The sequence below is a fragment of the Kogia breviceps genome, chromosome 19, assembly GCF_026419965.1.
Source record: "Kogia breviceps isolate mKogBre1 chromosome 19, mKogBre1 haplotype 1, whole genome shotgun sequence".
Lineage (NCBI taxonomy): Eukaryota > Metazoa > Chordata > Mammalia > Artiodactyla > Physeteridae > Kogia > Kogia breviceps.
The window spans coordinates 11,392,710-11,410,163 of NC_081328.1; the positions used below are offsets into that span (position 1 = coordinate 11,392,710).

At 50.5% G+C, this 17,454-nt stretch overlaps 2 protein-coding genes across 6 annotated transcripts in view; one reads left to right on the forward strand and one right to left on the reverse strand.

The window, feature by feature from the left end:
• The window catches only part of TRPV1 (transient receptor potential cation channel subfamily V member 1), a 31,862-nt gene extending 17,805 nt beyond the window's left edge, over positions 1-14,057 (forward strand). For both annotated transcript variants that reach the window (XM_059046681.2, XM_067022025.1), the window contains 6 exons: positions 1,317-1,482; positions 1,915-1,981; positions 5,032-5,354; positions 6,324-6,451; positions 7,002-7,117; positions 13,098-14,057. In XM_059046681.2, the coding sequence (XP_058902664.1) occupies positions 1,317-1,482; positions 1,915-1,981; positions 5,032-5,354; positions 6,324-6,451; positions 7,002-7,117; positions 13,098-13,270 (973 nt within the window). In that variant the 3' untranslated portion in view covers positions 13,271-14,057. The remainder of the gene's footprint in view (positions 1-1,316; positions 1,483-1,914; positions 1,982-5,031; positions 5,355-6,323; positions 6,452-7,001; positions 7,118-13,097) is intronic.
• Positions 6,746-17,454, reverse strand: part of ASPA (aspartoacylase) — a 100,573-nt gene continuing 89,864 nt past the window's right edge. The window contains exons 8-9 of one of the 4 annotated variants that reach the window (XM_067022030.1): positions 12,046-12,410; positions 6,746-7,025 (exon numbers count right to left, since the gene is read on the reverse strand). The gene's annotated coding sequence lies outside the window, so the exon portion shown is untranslated. Of the gene's footprint in view, positions 7,026-9,973; positions 12,411-14,120; positions 15,728-17,454 lie in introns of those variants that run through there. The other 3 variants (XM_067022033.1, XM_067022029.1, XM_067022032.1) reach the window with 3 other exon arrangements.

Genomic DNA, 17,454 nt, shown 5'->3' on the forward strand with positions numbered 1-17,454 from the left:
CCTTGATTAAACGAGTTGGTCCTCAGGTTTCCCCACTATGGATTTGGATTTGGCTTTCTTGGGTCTGCTAGGTCAGTTTCCATTTGTTCACTACTTCCCAGCTTCCAGAATTCCTAGGTGGGGACTCCATTTGCCTATGTCAGCTGGCGTCAGTTCTTATTTTGACCAAGGGTCTGCATGCCGAGGAATAGTTTTTCTTTGCAGCAGAACTCCAATTAACGAGCCAGTTTAGGGACACTAGTTTTCAGTACACTCACATCAGCACAGCGGTGGCTTTTTGCTGGGTTCTCACACGCAAATGGAAGGTCGGGTGGTCAGTGCGGTCTTCTGTGTTAATGCAGCTGTTGGGCGGGCACTTCCAGGAGAAGGCCATGATGAGCAAGGAGACCTGGGACGATTAAGTAAAGAAGGGACCACTGAGCAGACCCTGTCATAGGATCGTCGTAGGATAATGACCATAGGATTGTCCGGATGTCCTCCCACGTGTCCAGGGCTCCGACTAGGGCAGCCCTCACCAGACTAAAGAGTGAAAGGACGTCTTCCCTGGCTCTGCTCCTGAGTTTGAGGGTGTGACCAGCAGACTTTACCTGTGGTTCTCTCAGGAGAGCACAGCCTTCCCTCCTCAGAGGCCTAGGCCTCCTAGGTTCTCTGTTGTCTGTGAGGCTATTGTTCCCAGGGACTGGGCAGGGAGGCTATTGGGGCTACAGCCCTGTTTTCTCAGCCTTTTTTCTTTTCTTTTCTTTTTTTTTTTTGTGGTACGCAGGCCTCTCACTGTTGTGGCCTCTCCCATTGCGGAGCACAGGCTCCGGATGCGCAGGCTCAGCGGCCATGGCTCACGGGCCCAGCCGCTCCGCGGCATGTGGGATCTTCCCGGACCGGGTCACGAACCCGCGTCCCCTTTATCGGCAGGCGGACTCTCAACCACTGTACCACCAGGGAAGCCCTCAGCCTTTTTTCATTATTGCCTTTTTAGAAATATTTTTCCTAATTTCCCCTCCCATGAAATCTCCTACTGCAAATATACTATATATGCGTTTATGTACTGTATTTATATCTGTGTTTTGTGTGTAAAAAGGATAAGATTTTGCACATGCAACACCCCCTCCCCCCGCCCCCCAAACCAATTTTTGCCTCTTGGGAGCAATACTCCTCTCACTGAGACTCACGGGCTAAAGGAGGGAGGACAGCCGTCCCCCCGCTCACCCATGGCCTGGGGCTGTGCCTCTGAGGAGAGGTCCAGGCATCTGGGGTCTTGCCTGTGAGGGTGCAGGCCCCCCGGTGCCCATGGACAGGGCTTGCTGTCCCTCCCTCGTCAGCTTCGTGCAGTCGCTGTTCATGCTGGGGACCGTCGTGCTCTACTTCTGCCACTGCAAGGAGTACGTGGCCTCCATGGTTTTCTCCCTGGCCATGGGCTGGACCAACATGCTCTACTACACCCGCGGCTTCCAGCAGATGGGCATCTATGCTGTCATGATTGAGAAGGTGGGTGCCGGTTCCAGAGCGGTTCTCCGCAGAGCCCGTTTACCTCCTGAGTGTGTGGGACCCGGTCCCACAAACTCCATCCACCCTCTGTGCGTTGTCTGGGGAGGTGCTGCTTTAAGACCCACTTTTGCAGAGAATTCCCCAACAATGAGGCAATCTGGCCTCGAGCTAGGTTTGGGGGGCTCCCCTGAAACTTGACCCGCCACATGCCAGGCCCCCCTCTCCCACCAGAAAAAGGCCCATGGGTGCGGGGGGAGCTGTGGTGACCCCCTCATGACACCTGAGCTGAAAAACCACCAAAGCAAACCTACCTGTCTGTCCTCTGATTCCACTTGGGCTCAAGATGAACCTCCAGGCTGACACAGTCCTGGCCCTTCCCTCGGCCCCTCCCGGGCCTTGACTTGCTTCTGACAAGCCTGCTCTCTCCTGCAGATGATCGTGAGAGACCTGTGTCGCTTCATGTTTGTTTACCTCGTTTTCTTATTTGGGTTTTCCACAGGTAACGGGCTTGGTCTGGGCTGGTGGGGGGCAGGGGGTCCCGCTGACCTCACCTTCCTGAGGGCCCTGCAGAGCTGGGTGGGCAGAGGCCCACCGGGGTGTGTGTCTGCAGGTGACAGAGCAGATGGACAGTGAATACACTGAAATAGTAGGAGAACTTAGAAATTGATTCATAAAAGACTTGAAGTCATTTTAGAGGTATGAAGTGCTGCTTACCTATAGTATAACTGCATTTTGACTCAATTAAAAATTTTTAAAATTTTGATGTTATTTCGGAAAAGACACACGAATAGTACAAATAACTTCTCTATAGTCTTTACCCAGATTCCCCCAATTTTACCACATTAAAAAAAATCACTTTCTCTCCCAGCTACACACACACACACACACACACACACACACACTACACCATACTTAAAAGAACAGAGTGAGTTGAAGACATGATCAGTCCTTTACCGCTAAATACTTCAGTGTGTATTTCCTAAAAACAAGAACATTCTCTTACATAAACACAGCATAATGATCAAAATCAGGAAATTAATATCAATACAGGACTATTAGCTAATTTTCCAGCCTTATTCAAATTTCACCAATTGTCCGAAAAATATCTTTTACAGAAACGAAAATCCCAGATCACACATTACATTCCCTTGTCAAGTCTGTTTAGTCTCCTTCAATTGGGAGCAGTTCCTCAATCTTTCCTTCTCTTTTGTGATCTTAGCATTTTTGTTGAGTAGAGGCCAGTTTTTACAATGTCTCTCAGTTTGGGTCTATCTGATGTTTCCTCACAATTAGATTTAGGTATACATGTTTGGTCAGAATATCAGTGAAGTAATGTGTGTCTTCCGTATATCAGGAGTCCCATGATGTCTGTCTGTCCCATTTCTGGTGATAACTTTGTGATTCTTTTTTTAGAATTGAAGTATAATTGATTTACAATATTGTGTTAGTTTCAGGTGTATAGCAAAGTGATTCAGTTTACACATATATATATATGTTTTTTCAGGTTATTTTCCATTATAGTTTATTACAAAATATTGAATATAGTTCCCTATGCTATATAGTGTATCCTCATTGCTTATCTATTTTATGTATAGCAGTTTGTATTTATTAATCCCATACTCCTAATTGATCCCTCCCCTCTTCCCTTTCCCCTTTGATAATGGTAAGTTTTGTTTTCTATGTCTGTGAGTCTGTTTTGCTTATAGATTCATTAATATTATTTTTTAGATTACACATATAAGTGGTACCATATACTATTTGTCTTTCTCTGTCTGACTTACTTCACTTAGTATGATAATCTCTAGGTACATCCATGTTGCTGAAAATGGCAATATTTCATTCTTTTTTATGGCTGAGTAATATTCCATTGTATATGTATATACCACATCTTCTTTATCCATTCACCTGTCAATGGGCACTTAGGTTGCTTCCATGTCTTGACTATTGTAAATAGTGATGCTATGAATATTGGAGTACATGTATCTTTTTGAGTTAGGACTTTTGTTTTTTCCAGACATATGCCCAGGAGTAGGATTCCTGGATCATATGGTAGCTCTATTTTTAGTTTTTTAAGGAAACTCGATACTGTTTTCCATAGTAGCTGCACCAATTTACATTCCCTCTGGTGATGTTAACTTTGGTTACTTGGTTTTGGTAGGTCTACCAGATTTATCCACTGTCAAGTTATTATCTTGCCCTTTGTAATTGATAAGTAATTTGTGAGGCGATGCTTTGAGACTGTAAATATCCTGTTTCTCATCAAACTTTCACCCAGACGTTTTAGCATCCATTGATTGTTCCCACCTGAATTACCTGATCCTGTGATAGTCGCCAAATGATAATTTTCTAACTTATTCTTTCTACGTTTGTTAGCTGGCATTCTATCGTTTGGAAGAGCTTTCGCTACAGTAATGTAATGGAAGGGGTTTCCATTCTCCTACGTTGATTGATTTATTTACATCAGTAGGGCCTCTTTGATTCTTTTTTTTTGGGGGGGGATTCTCACTTTGTTAAGTGGGTTATAACTCCTTACTATCATCATTTCTTTTCATGCTCAAATTCTCTGAGAAATGGTCCTTAGGAGTCCCTTGCAGCTGGCTCCTGTGCCCTTCTGACACACCACATCATTTTTTGAGCAACTGAGTCCCACTTTGATCCCCATCTGAGTCCTACTGTTACATGATTCACGTGGTATCCTGTCTGGGAGTGACGGGCAGCTTTGACTGGAAGGGATGTGATAGGGATTAGTGTGGGATCTGGCACTTAGTCTGAAGGCTCTGCATATCAGGAGCCACAGGAGGGGATAAGGCCAAGGGGGTTGTGCAGTAACCATGGGGCACAACTGCTACAGAAGCTCTCAGGCTCTGGAGTACATCTCCCAAAGAAGAGTGCAGAATGCAGCAAGAAGCCATTCTGATCTAAGTTGCTTAACCCCCATGGTTCTGGAATGGGCTGGCTCTGGGCTACCCTCTAAGGGGCACAGGCAGACAAAGGTGTGACTGAGAAAGTAGATGTGGACCCAGGGCTGACATGTAAGGTTAGGCAGCTTGTGCACTGCACAAATGTGACTGTATCACATTGTGCATATATATTTATATATTTATTTTAGCATTTTTTCCCCTAGCAGATGATGATAACATTTTCTATTAATAAAACAGTATATTATGACAAACTGATAGTTTGAAGAAGGGAGTGCTTTTTTTTTTTTTTTTTTTTGCGGTACGCGGGCCTCTCACCGTTGTGGAGCACAGGCTCTGGACGCGCAGGCTCAGCGGCCACGGCTCACGGGCCCAGCCACTCCGCGGCACGTGGGATCCTCCCGGACCGGGGCACGAACCCGCGTCCCCCGCAACGGCAGGCGGACTCCCAACCACTGCGCCACCAGGGAAGCCTTGAAGGGAGTGCTTTTAAAAACAAAAATCACACAAAGGTGCCTCATAGCCAAGCCAGAGTCCCTGCTACAGACCCATCCTGGGGGTAGTGGGTGTGCATGTTGGGGAACCTGGGGTCTTGGCTTCCATCCAGCCACGTGTTGCCCTTGCCCTATAGCGGTGGTGACACTGATTGAGGATGGGAAGAATAACTCTGTGTCGGCCGAGTCGACGTCGCACAGGTGGCGAGGTCCTGGCTGCCGGCCGTCTGACAGCTCCTACAACAGCCTGTACTCCACGTGTCTGGAGCTGTTCAAGTTCACCATTGGCATGGGTGACCTGGAGTTCACAGAGAACTACGACTTCAAGGCTGTCTTTGTCATCCTGTTACTGGCCTATGTGATCCTCACGTACATCCTCCTGCTCAACATGCTCATTGCCCTGATGGGTGAGACGGTCAACAAGATCGCACAGGAGAGCAAGAACATCTGGAAGCTGCAGGTGGGTGCTTGGCGGGGTGTGTGCAGCACGAGGGCGTCGGCCGCTCTGGCTGCTGCTCAACACAGCTGGGTGCACGGGCCCCTGCACGCTTTGGGGAGGGTGCAGAAAGCCTAGCCAGGCCGCGGGCTCAGGCAGCAGCCTCTCCCTCAGTTGGCTCCCTCTGGCTCCTCCCACAGGGGTCCCTGCCCAGGGTCACCAGCGGCTGTTTGCAGACTCTGTGTCTACTGTGGGCCGGGCAGTCCCTGGGGGGGTGGGGGGAGGAGATGGAGGGTTCAACCCCACGGGGTTGCCTGTTGCAGAGGAAGTCCATCTGGAGTGGGCACTAGAGACCAGACTCAGGAACCAGCTAATATGGGATGGGCCCTGAGAGCTGCATCTCTGAGACACCTGGTCTGCATCTGCCTTTCCAACTAATAATAAAACCATCATTCTTATAAAGTAGCACTGGCTCGACACCAGGTACTGTTCTAAGTGTCTTGCTTACGTGCTTTCTTTAATTCTACAATCATGCTACCAAGAGGGCACGCTCGCTCTCCCCGTTTTTGGATGAAGGCACGAGGCATAGAGAAGTTAGGTATCTGTGTCCAAGGTAACCAGTAAGTAGCCCAGCCAGGACTTGGCACAGGCCGTCTCACCCCAGAGCCTCTGCTCTTACCCACTACACTACGTTGCCCCTTTGGGAGCTCCTCGGGGAGGGACTGGGGCTGGCACACTCCATATAACTCATGGTTTCCCTGCCCAGACCCGGAAGGCACCAGCAGCGCCTGTGCAGGCCTGAGCTCTATCCGTGGACTGTGCACCCACCTGGCTGTGGGAACCAGCCTGGTGCAGAGGGTTCTGGAGGTCCGGCTCGGAGGCGCAGGGACGGGGAGAGACCCTGCAGACGCTGATCTTGGCAGGTGGCACCGGCGGCCAGGGGCAGCTCCTGGGTGAACCCCCCGCCCCTCTGCCTTTTGTGTCGTCCTGCAGAGAGCCATCACCATCCTGGACACGGAGAAGAGCTTCCTTAAGTGTATGAGGAAGGCCTTTCGCTCAGGCAAGCTGCTGCAGGTGGGGTACACAGCTGACGGCAAGGACGACTACAGGTGGTGTTTCAGGTAATTCCCAGGCAAGAATCAAAGCTTGGGGAACTTGGGGGCTAAGCCATGGATATTGGGACCCACCCAGAATCAGCTGTGGGTACAGCGGCCATGCCAGGGCTTAGCATGGGTGTGGAGGACCCACCTGGAACCAGCTGTGGGAACATAAGGCTTTCTCAGGGTCTCTTGGGCCCAGTCATGAACATAAAGGACTCTCCCAAGGCAGCTGTAGGTACAGGGGCTGCCCGAGGGGTTGACTGTGGACACAGGGGCCCCACCATAGATCCCGGATGGTGGGACCCAGACACGAAATACTGGAAAGTGAGGTGTCCAGAAGGGGTCACCTAGCGGTCAGGGTCGGAACCAGGAATCCAATCTTTAAAGTTCCTGGGTCTCACGGTGCGGTCAGAGAACTCACCTTCTGGGGCGGTGTCCAAAAGGCAGGCCCCTCTGGGCCCTCCTCTCGCCAGCTGTGTCTCCCCATCCTGGTCTATGGGCGTGGCCTGCGGGGCTGGGAAGCTGGCCGTGGACCACCAGCTCCGGGCTCCCTCACCTCCTCCCCTTGCAGGGTGGACGAGGTGAACTGGACCACCTGGAACACCAACGTAGGCCTCATCAATGAAGACCCGGGCAACTGCGAGGGCATCAAACGCACGCTGAGCTTCTCCCTGCGGTCGGGCCGAGGTGAGGGGAAGGCGGGCAGTTGAAGCCTTGGGGTCCCCCACTCCTGGAGCAGCCCCAGGTGTCAGCCACCCGCAGAGTCGTGGGCGCTCCCGTGCGCTCTCGCACGCCTGCACGGCCCGCGGCTCCGTGTGCCCGTGCCTGCTTGGCTCTGCGCAGCCCCCCAACCCCCCGCCGTTGTCAGTGCCCCAGAGGGAGCCGCCAGCCCACGTCCAGCCTCCCTGCGGGTGCCCTGTCTCCTCCTCCCCAGTCCTCACACCCAGCGTCTGCCCTCAGCTCCGTGAGGGTTACGGACACAAACAGGGGCTCCCACCTGGCCCAGCACATCCCGGCAGGCAGAGGAGGGAAGAGTGGGAGGAGAAATTGTACACCTTGAACAGAGGGGCCCTGTGGAAAATCACTACCCTGAAAAAGTCCTTTAATCATTAGTGGTAAACATTTTAACAGTGGACATGAAATGAAAGGTGCAGTGGAAGATATTTACCTAAAAATGAGGCAAACCTAGTCTTATATTGAACACATTTTGAGTTATCTTTACAACCCTGCACTAAGTCTGTTTTTCTTTTTTTTTTTTTAAAGTTGTGGTAAAATATATATAACGTGAAATTTGCCATTTCAATCATTTTTTTAAAAGTGTACAATTTGGTGGCATTAATTATATCCACAGTGTTGTGTAAGCATCACCCTTACCTATTTCCAAAATGTTTTCATTATTCCAAACAGAAACTCTGTACCGTTCAGCAGTTATCTCCATCTCACCCTCCTCCCAGCCCCTGGTAACCTCTATTCGACTTTCTGTCTCTATGAATTTCCCTATTCTAGGTGCTTCATGTAAGAGGAATCACACAATATTTGTCCTTTTGTGTCTGACTCGATAATGCTCCATTGAATGTATATACCATACTTTATCCATTCATCTGTTCACTGACATTGGGATTGTTTTCACCTTTTAGGCTGGTATGAAGTATCCTGTGAACACTAGTGTACGAGATTCTTTTTGATTTCCAACTTTCCAGTCTTTTCGGTGGTAGTAGAACTGCTGGATCACGTGGTAATTCTAGGTTTAACTTTTTTGAGGCACTGCCAAACTGTTTTCCAAAGCAGCTGAGTCATTTTACATTCCCACCAGCAACGTACCAGGGTTTCATATCTTCACCTACACTTGTTATTTCCTGTTTTTGTTTTGATTATAGCCATCCTAATAGATGTGAAGTAGTATCTCATTGATTTATATCTCCATAATGACTAATGATTTTGAGCACCTTTTCATGTGCTTATTTGCCATCTATAGACATTCTTTGGAAAAATGCCTATTCAAGCCCTTTGCCCATTAAAAATTTTTTTTTAAATTGTTGAGTTATAGGAGTTCTTTGTGTCTTCTGGATATTAATTCTTTATCAGATATATGATTTGCCAATATTTCCTCCTATTCTGTGAGTTGCCCTTTGATGTACAAAATGTTTATTTTGATGAAGCCCAATTTATCTATTATTTTCCATTGTTGCCTATTCTTTTGGGGTAATATCCAATGAATCATTGTCAAATCCAATGTCAGGAAGATTGTCCCCTGTGTTGTTTTTGTTTTTGTTTTTAAGAGTTTTGTAGTTTTAGCTCCCTGACATTTTTAAGTTGCTATAAACCTTGGACTGTTTCCCAGAGTTCTGACTGCATTGGTTCTAAAGTTTCTGCCTTTTTAAAAGATGTTTTTGTGGAGGCATGGGTGTTTGGAGCTGCCTACTTTACCAATTTGCTGATGTTGCTAATTCTTTTTTTTTCTTTCATTTGTAAAAACAAATTTATTTATTTTATTTAATAATTTTTGGCTGTGTTGGGTCTCGGTTGCTGTGTGCAGGCTTTCTCTGGTTGCGGCGAGCAGGGGCTACTCTTCATTGCGGTGCGCAGGCTTCTCATTGCAGTGGCTTCTCTTGTTGCAGAGCACAGGCTCTGGGCATGTAGGCTTCAGTAGTTGTGGCATGTGGGCTCAGTAGTTGTGGCTCGCAGGCTCTAGAGCACAGGCTCAGTAGTTGTGACGCACGGGCTTAGTTGCTCCGCGGCATGTGGGATCTTCGCAGACCAGGGCTCGAAACCGCATCCCCTGCACTGGCATGTGGATTCTTAACCACTGTGCCACCAGGGAAGCCCAACGTTGCTACTTCTTAAATGAACAAATGAATCAAGTGTTGATAGTTTTCTTTTTTTTTTTGGCTTGTTCGGGGAAGGGCATGATTTCTCAGGCAAACTTGCCTGTTAGCATGACACTGCATGTTTGATATTGCTTCATAGAGAAGCTCATTTTTTTATATTTCACAAACTTTAAAAAGTATACTTTATTGAGATGTAATTTACATACAATAAAATGCACACATTTTAAATGCACAGTTTGATAAGTTTTGACAAATGTACACACTCAGGCAACCACTACCCCACTCAAGATACAGAACATTTCCATCACCCCAGAAAGACCCTCATGCCCCTTTGTATCAATTCCACCCTCCCCATTCCAGGTAACTATCTAATTTCTATCAGTATAGATTAGTTTTATATCAGCTTTTGTTTACCTGAAAATGTTGATTTCATTCATGTTTGAAGGTTATTTTCATTGGATATAGAATTCTAGGTTAACAGGGTTTTGTTGTTTTTAATTTTAACACTTAAACTATGATTCTCTGCTGTCCTCTGGCCTCCATTGTTTCTGATGAAAATTCACCCATAGTTTGCATTGCTGTTCTCCTGTCTGCAGTGTGTCTCCCTGCCCTCCCCCCACCCCCGCCCCCAACCCCAGCCCTGGCTGCTTTCAAAACATTCTCTTCATCTTTGGTTTTCAGCAGTTTGGCTAAGATATGCTTAGGTATGGTTTTCTTTGGTTTTATCCTGCTTGGGGTTTGCTGAGCTTCTTGGATCTGTACATCAATATGTTTGGAAACATATTTTGGAAACTATATACACTTTGCTTTAGTCTCCCTATCTGCTCCTTTCACATGCATGTTAGACCATTTGATATTGTCCTGTGGGTTTCTGAGGCTTTGTTCATTTCTCCTCAATTTTTTTCTATTTCTCAAATTTGATAATTTCTATTGATCTGTCTCCAAATTCATTGACACTTTGCTCAGTCATCTCTAAGCCGCTATTAAGCCCATCCAGTGAATATTACATTTCAAGTGTTAGGCTATTGGTTATGGAATTTCTGTTTGGTTCTTTTTTTTATAGGTTCCATTTCTCTCCTGAGATTCCTTAGCTGTTCCCTCATTAAGCTTATGTTTTCCTTTGGTTCTTCAAACATATCTATAATAACTGCTTTTGATTGTCCACCTACTAAATCTGCTAAATCGAACATTTGGGCCATCTTAGGGTCAGTTTCTATTGACTGTTTTTTTCCTGGCTGTGGTCACATTTCCTTGTTTCTTGTATGTCTAGTAACTTTAAATTGTATATTGGGCATTGTAATAATATGTTGTAGAGACAGTTGATTGAATTTTTATCCTAGTTGGCAGTTCAGTTACCAATGAATCACCTTGAACTTGTGTAGGCTTAGTTTTAACCTTTATTGTGGTAGATCTGTAGAAATGCCAAGGTATTTGCCAATCCCATCAAACTTGTAGGACTCAACCTCCAAACTGTTTCCACTGTGGGTGGATCTTGTTGGGGCTTACTCTGAGGCTTTTTAGGGTGGGTCTTGAGTAGATCTTACTCTAGTGCATGTACAGTAAGTAGGGTATTTCTGGTATTTTAGCTTGATCCTCAGAGTAGAAAATGGGTGGTGAGGAGGTTTCTCCACTGGCTCAGCTGGATCTCCAATATCCCTCAGTACGGCTCAACTTCTGGTGTCTCTGTCCCACTTTCAACCCCATAGCAGCCACTGTCTGAGAAGCCTGTGCAAGTACAGCCCAACTGTCAGCCAAGGACTTGGGAGGACCCCACCCCAAAGACTTCTGGACCTCTACCCCTACAGCTCCCTTCTTCCTCTTCTCCTGCACCCTGTCCCACAGATTCTAGCTGCTTTGGTGGCTCAAAATTCTGCTCCCTTCTTCCTTAGCCCAGAGGCACTGCCACACTCTGCTTAGACTCCAGCTCACTGCACTGTAGTCTGAGAACTTGTCCCTTAGCAATACGTTAGGGCGATCATAGGGCTCACCCTGTGAATTTCACTTCTCTCAGCAATTGCAGCTTCTCAGTCTGTTGTCTTATGCCTGAAGACATTTGCTGCATGTATTTTGTCCAGTTTTATGATTGTTTATAGCAGGATGGCTAGCCCAGTACTAGATACTCCATCAGAGTTGGAAGTGGAAATCTATTTTATTAGGAGGCTTACTTTTGGAAAACTACTCAAGGGCTTCATCAGTGTTCCCAAGGGCCTCCTGCAGTCCTATACGTTCTCCACAAGTTTCATTAGAAACACTCCCCATGTCATGTCATAATACTTATTATCTCTTTTTCGGTTGTTAACTGGTCCAGCTTCACCACAGAGCCATTCAAAGATAGCTTTGCAAGTGATGTGAGTAGTTTTCCAACGTTGCTCTTATTGATTTCATGAAACCACACACCTTTTTACAAGATTTGCTGTTTCACTTTGCAGTTGATTTTGCACTGTGTTTGCATGACATTGTTGGCTCTTTGAGGCATCGCACATTCACTGTGCTATTAATAAAGACATTGATCCAGTGGTAGGGATACACACACACTCATGTTACTTGGGGAGGGGCTAGGAGATGGTTAGAGGATCCCTGGTTTCACACCTTTTGCTTTCCTATACAACCTTGTAACAGTGGAAACTCCCATAGTGAATAGGCAGATTATTCAGGTAACAAGGAACTCCCCCCACCCACATAGCACGTGTGATTGAGAAGGGGTGAGGGAACGCAAGAGAGAAAGGGCAGGGAGGAGAGTGGTCAGTAGCTGAGCTAGGGAGAGCGTGTGAGGGGGGGTCTTCTTACCGGGACCGCGGGAAGCAGGCAGTAGGAGCCCCATGCCTTCTTTGGGGCCCAGGGACTGGAGCTGGGCCGAGCGGTCTCTGAGGCGGGTATCCCCACCATCCATCCAGCCAGAAGATGGTGTCTTCAGTGAGCACCTGTCTCCCCGTGGAGGCTTCCTGCTTCTATGCCTTCCCTGAAACATCCTCCTGGGGCTTGTATGAGGCTGTGGTGGACAGGGGCAGGCCAGTGTCCGCCTGCGGGCCCAGGGGAAACCCAAGGCCTGGAGAATTCAGCTGGGAGGTCACAATGGGCCCAGCCTCCCATATTCCTGATGCCTTTGAGATGTGACCAGTGCAGGACACCAGCAGAGGAGCCTGAATTGTAGCCTGAGGGCGAAAGGTGTGAATTTAGGCTGGTTTTCTAGAAAGATCAGACCCAAGATGGCCAGCCAGAAGGCTTGGCTGACCAGGGCTCTGGCGAGTGGAAGGAGAGCACGTACAGCTGTTCCTCTTGGCCGTCACTTCTCTGAGGTTGCTGGGGGGAGGGAGGGGCTGGAGATGGCTATGAGGGTGACCGTGGGTCCTCCTCAGGGGCTTCCTGGGATTTCAGGCCACACGTGAGAGCCCACTTCAAGGCCCAGCGTCACCATGGTTCCCCTGGCATTGCTCCCAATCTGCTATTCCCTGGTGGGGCCTGAACCCCAAATCCTGATTCTCTGGCCGGTGTTCATCACCCTGCAGCTGATCTGTGTGCAGCCGCTCCCAGGGCAGCCCCAGCATTGCTCTGCCCCCCACATGGGCAGGGAGGAGACCGAGGCTGAGGGCAGCAGGCACTGGACAATCTCGAGGCCACACAAGCACGTCAGGGTGGGGTCGAGGAGGAGGATTTAGGAGCTGCCAGAGCAGATGAGTCTCCTTGATCAGGTGAGGAAAGAGGAAATGGCACTGACCCCTGTGCTCCAGAAGCACCGATGTCCTTGTGCCCCCTTTTATCTGGAGGGTGGTAATGCCAGCAAACCACTGTTCGGTATCGTTTTGCTTCTTCCAAGGCAGTAATAGTGTTTCATCTTTCAGCTGCAGGGAGGAACTGGAAGAACTTTGCCCTGGTTCCCCTCTTGAAAGATGCAAGTACTCGAGAAAGACACCCTGCCCAGCCTGAGGAAGTTCATCTGAAGCACTTTGCGGGGTCCCTCAAGCCAGAAGATGCCGAGATCGTCAGGGATTCCGCTGCTCTAGGGGAGAAGTGACGGACCACACAGGGCGCTCTCAACCCTGTGGGCCCCTTAGGAAAGCCCACTGTCTCCGGTCGGAAGGTGTGTAGGGGCCACCAGTGACGCCTCAGCAGCCTGGCCCTCCCAGCACCCTCCTCGCAGGCCCTTTCGTAGACCGCACGGAACAAGCTGCAGGAGGCATTGCTGGATGCACGGGTAGAGATAGTCACGCAACCCTCACCTGTCCCCAGCTGACTCTCCTAACACAAAAGGATATTGCTTTCCGGTTTTTACTGACTTTATCAAACATGGCGAATGAGAAATCGCCACGTGCATGTATGCGATGCCCCAGTTTCCTTTGATTTTATATCCCTGGAAGAGAAAAGCCTCCTAATAGCCCATGAAGAGCTATTATTAGCTCCATTTCATAGATGAGAAAACTGAGACCGGAACAGTTAGTGAGTTTACACAGCGAGTAAACAGCAATGCCTGGGTCTGACCCCAGGCAAATCTGACTCCAAAGCCCGAACTTGACTGTGGTGCCAGGCTGCATGGCAGAGAACGGGCTGGGGCCTGCCAGCCTAGCCCAGGGTTGGAAGGGAGATGTGTGGGCTTCTGCTTCCTGTTTGGGTTTGGGACTCCTTGCTTTACCCGTAGGCCTTCCTCAGAAAACGTGCAGGCAGTAGATATTTTCAAATTTCTGCAAATTGGATCCAACCTCCAAACTCAGCACTGGAAGGAATCTTGTGGGCGTTCTTTTGTAAGATGAATGATTACAACCTTTGCGTAAACCCGGGTTGTTTAAAGGAGGACACACCTACAACTAGCTTGGTCTTCTTTTATCTGTCGCTATCTCCTGATCTCTCTCCGTTCCCGTGTCCTCCACTCTCCGTCACACAGAGGCAGCATTAGTCACCACTCAGAATCCCTGATGGGAGGGCTGCTCAGCTCTGCTAAACCAGGGCCAGCTGTGGCCACTGGGATACAGACGGACCCGCTGCTGACCATTGGGTGGGGTCTGCTCCGGCCTGAGGCTGCTGATGGAAGTCTGCCTGGCTCCTGGTCCCCCCTCCTTCCTCACTGCACCAAGTGAGGCATTTTCTAGAGCAGGTCAAGAAGTCGGCCCCTCCCTGGCTGCACCCCCTACCCCGAGACCCCTCCTCTCCCTTCTCCCTCCCGGAGGAGAGGGTACCTGTGGGCCTGCAGCCTGGGCCTGATGTCTGCAGGGCTTGGGAGCTGTGTGTGTGTGTGTATGGGGGGGGGGGTCTTCCCAACACTTGCCTGGTGTGTCCCCCTAAGGGATCAGGGCTGACTCAGTGGCCTGGGGCCACTCAGTTGGATGCAGCCAGACTTGAGTTTAGACGTCGCCCAAACTCGTCACCACAGCTTGAACGTGCCTGCTCCGTGGCTCTCCCTGTGTAGACTGTCCTCCGTCCTCCCAAGTCCAACCCGAATGCTCTTCTCTGAATCCCTCCCCCACCTCCCATTAGAAGCACTTCCTCCTCCTGGGTGGCTTGAGTCCTCTCTGTCCTTGTAACCTGTCCGGTGGGGTTACAGTTCCTGCCCGAGCCTGGCTCCCACGTGGCTCACAGCTCCTTGAGGGTAGAGAGACCACTTTCCCCAGTTCGGAACCCCACGCTGGCCCCTGGCTTCCCTGCCTGGCCTCCCACTGTAGGCTCTCATGATGTGTTGGATTAAATAGGATTGAATGCGGACCAGCCCCTGCCCCACACCCAGCAGAGGGGGCTCCCTTTTCTCCTTGCTGGGCACACTGTGTACCTTTGGGTGGGAGACAGAGGCCTTTTGAGCCAGCCTGGCTATTGAGAAAATGTGCTAACACAAGGCGAAACGCAGGTGCTGAGATTGGGCAAGAGCCTCACCCTTAGGGCTCAGAGGGAGTGAGCCCGAAGCAAGCAGGGAGGGGTGAGGGGCTGAGTCAAGAGGGGCAATTAATGGAGCAATAGAGGGCGGACTGTGTTTGGACCAACATCCGGCTTTAATGGAGTTTCAGGCAGTGATGAGATTGGGATGTGCCCTTAGGAACTTTGGGCCTCCTTTGACTTAAACTGCAGAAGCAGCCCCTTGCTTCACCCACACCTGAAGGCTGTTGGCCCCGGAGCCTGGTTTTCTGCCCCTTACTGGCCACGGGTCCTGCCGTCCCACGGCCAGAAGCCTGACCCACCTCCTGCCTCTGCCCAGGCCTGGCAGCTTGTGGCAAGAGATCAAGGGAACTTGCCCCCTTTGGCAGCCGAGGACGTCCCTGGCACATCAGTCACCGGTGCCATCCCTGTCAGCGGAGACTTCCCGCTCCATCCCAGTCCTGCCTTACCTGTGGGAACAGGTGTGTAATTCCTGAGTGACTCTTGGAGAGCAGCAGGGCCACCCCAGCCTTGCTCTACCCCCACTCCCAGCTGCGGCCTGGGCCAGGAGGGAGGGCTCAGAGTCTCCCCTCCTCTGATGCTCTGGCCTTGGAAGCAGGTGGCCTGGCAGTTGCTGGGAGAAGGAATGCAGGACAAAAACAATAATAGTTAACAGCTGTCACTGTTTATGGAGTCCTTTCTGTGCTCTGGGCCTTGTTCTCCCCTTTTCTACATGTTCTCTCATTTAAGTCCCGTGGTAGCTCCGCAAGGTGGGTTTATTTTGCACGTTTCACACTGAGGAACCTGAGTCTCAGGGGAAATGACTTGCCCGAGGTCATACAGTCTAGAGGTGAGGCTGTCTCCCACCCAGGTCTGCAGTGCATAATTTCTGGTGGGAAGCATTGAATGGGGACTTCCTCTGTCTCTGAGCGGACTTGATTGCAGACTTTGAAGGACGGGAAACAAGTCTTGGGGGTGGCCATTGTGAGGTCAACCAGGCCAGCCCTGGCTATGGCCTTGCCTCCCAGAGGTCGGGGCTGAGCACTCGACAGTTCGTTTGGCCCTCCTACCAGCAGGATCTCTGACTTCTCACAGCATCCTTGGGAAGTAGTTATTATGAGGCCCATGATGGGAAGTATCAAATACAGGCGAGGGAAGAGTTGGGACCAAAACTTCAGCCTCAGCACCTGCTGCCTCCCCTGCCTTCTCCTGGGCCGGGGTGAGGCTGCCCTGTGGGTGTGGGGCTGACTCAGGCAGGGCAGGTGGGTGGTGGGCGGGCGTTGCAGCTGTGGCTGGTAGGCGAGGCCTGCCTGGCATCAAGGGCAGGTGACCCAGCAAGTTCTGCCTCTGACGCCTCATTCCAGCCATCCCTCTGCCTCTGATGAGAGCCTCTCACCACCTCAGCTATAATCCTACTGGGGGGCCTTGGGCCCCAGACCTGCGGTGATCTGAGAACAAGGGCCGCCACTGCCACCTGGACCTCACCAGGTGAGTCTTGCCGAACAGGTAGCCAGTGCCCTCCAAGGCCCCAGGGTGCCCAGAGCGAGGACCTCAGGTGTCCCTCTGCCAACTGGCCTCAGGGGAGGGCTGGGAGGGAACTTGGGTCTCCAGCAGGGGCAACAAAGCTGAACGTGAGCTCTTGGCCACAGGGAGTGTGTGAGAGCACAAGATATGATGGATGTGGGAAAATTTCCCCTCCCTGAGGTTTGGGGATATTGGGGTGGGAGGACAGTCATAGCTGCCCAGGGCAGAGGTGAGGCTCCTGTCACCTCCGCAGGCCCCAGGGACGTGGCTCTCCAGGGCGGCAGTGTGACGGGAGCTCAGGATGGGATGAGATGGCCCCAGAGCTTGAGAGGGACAGGGTCCAGGCAGCTCATAGGAGCTGAGTCAGCAAGCCCTGGATGGGGGGGTGGGCCCCGTGGCCCCCGGGCCTGATCAGTCTCCCAGGAAAGGCCATTCCAGTCAGTACCAGGTCTTGGGAGGCACTTCCCAGGTGAGGACGCCCAATTCCAGATAGAGTGAGGGCCAGGCCTGCAAGCGAGTCCAGCAGGTGGGAACGCAGGTTTATGGGGTGACTCAGGGAGCTAATTAGAGCTGCTGCAGTCCCCGGCCAGAGTTCTCTGACCACCTCCTGCTCCAGCAGCCCAGGACTGTCCCGTACTCACCGGGCAGGGCAGAGAAGATGGAGCAGCCAGCGGTCATGGATGAGAGACATAGGGGGGCCATTCAACCCATTTTTCAGAAGGGAAAACAGAGGCCCAGGGAGCGGTAAGGGACATGCCCTCCATCCCTCTCTTCCAGTGTTGGCCCAGCCCAGCCTTTAGCCCCACAGGTCATTTGGGGCTGAGGGAGGTGGTAAAG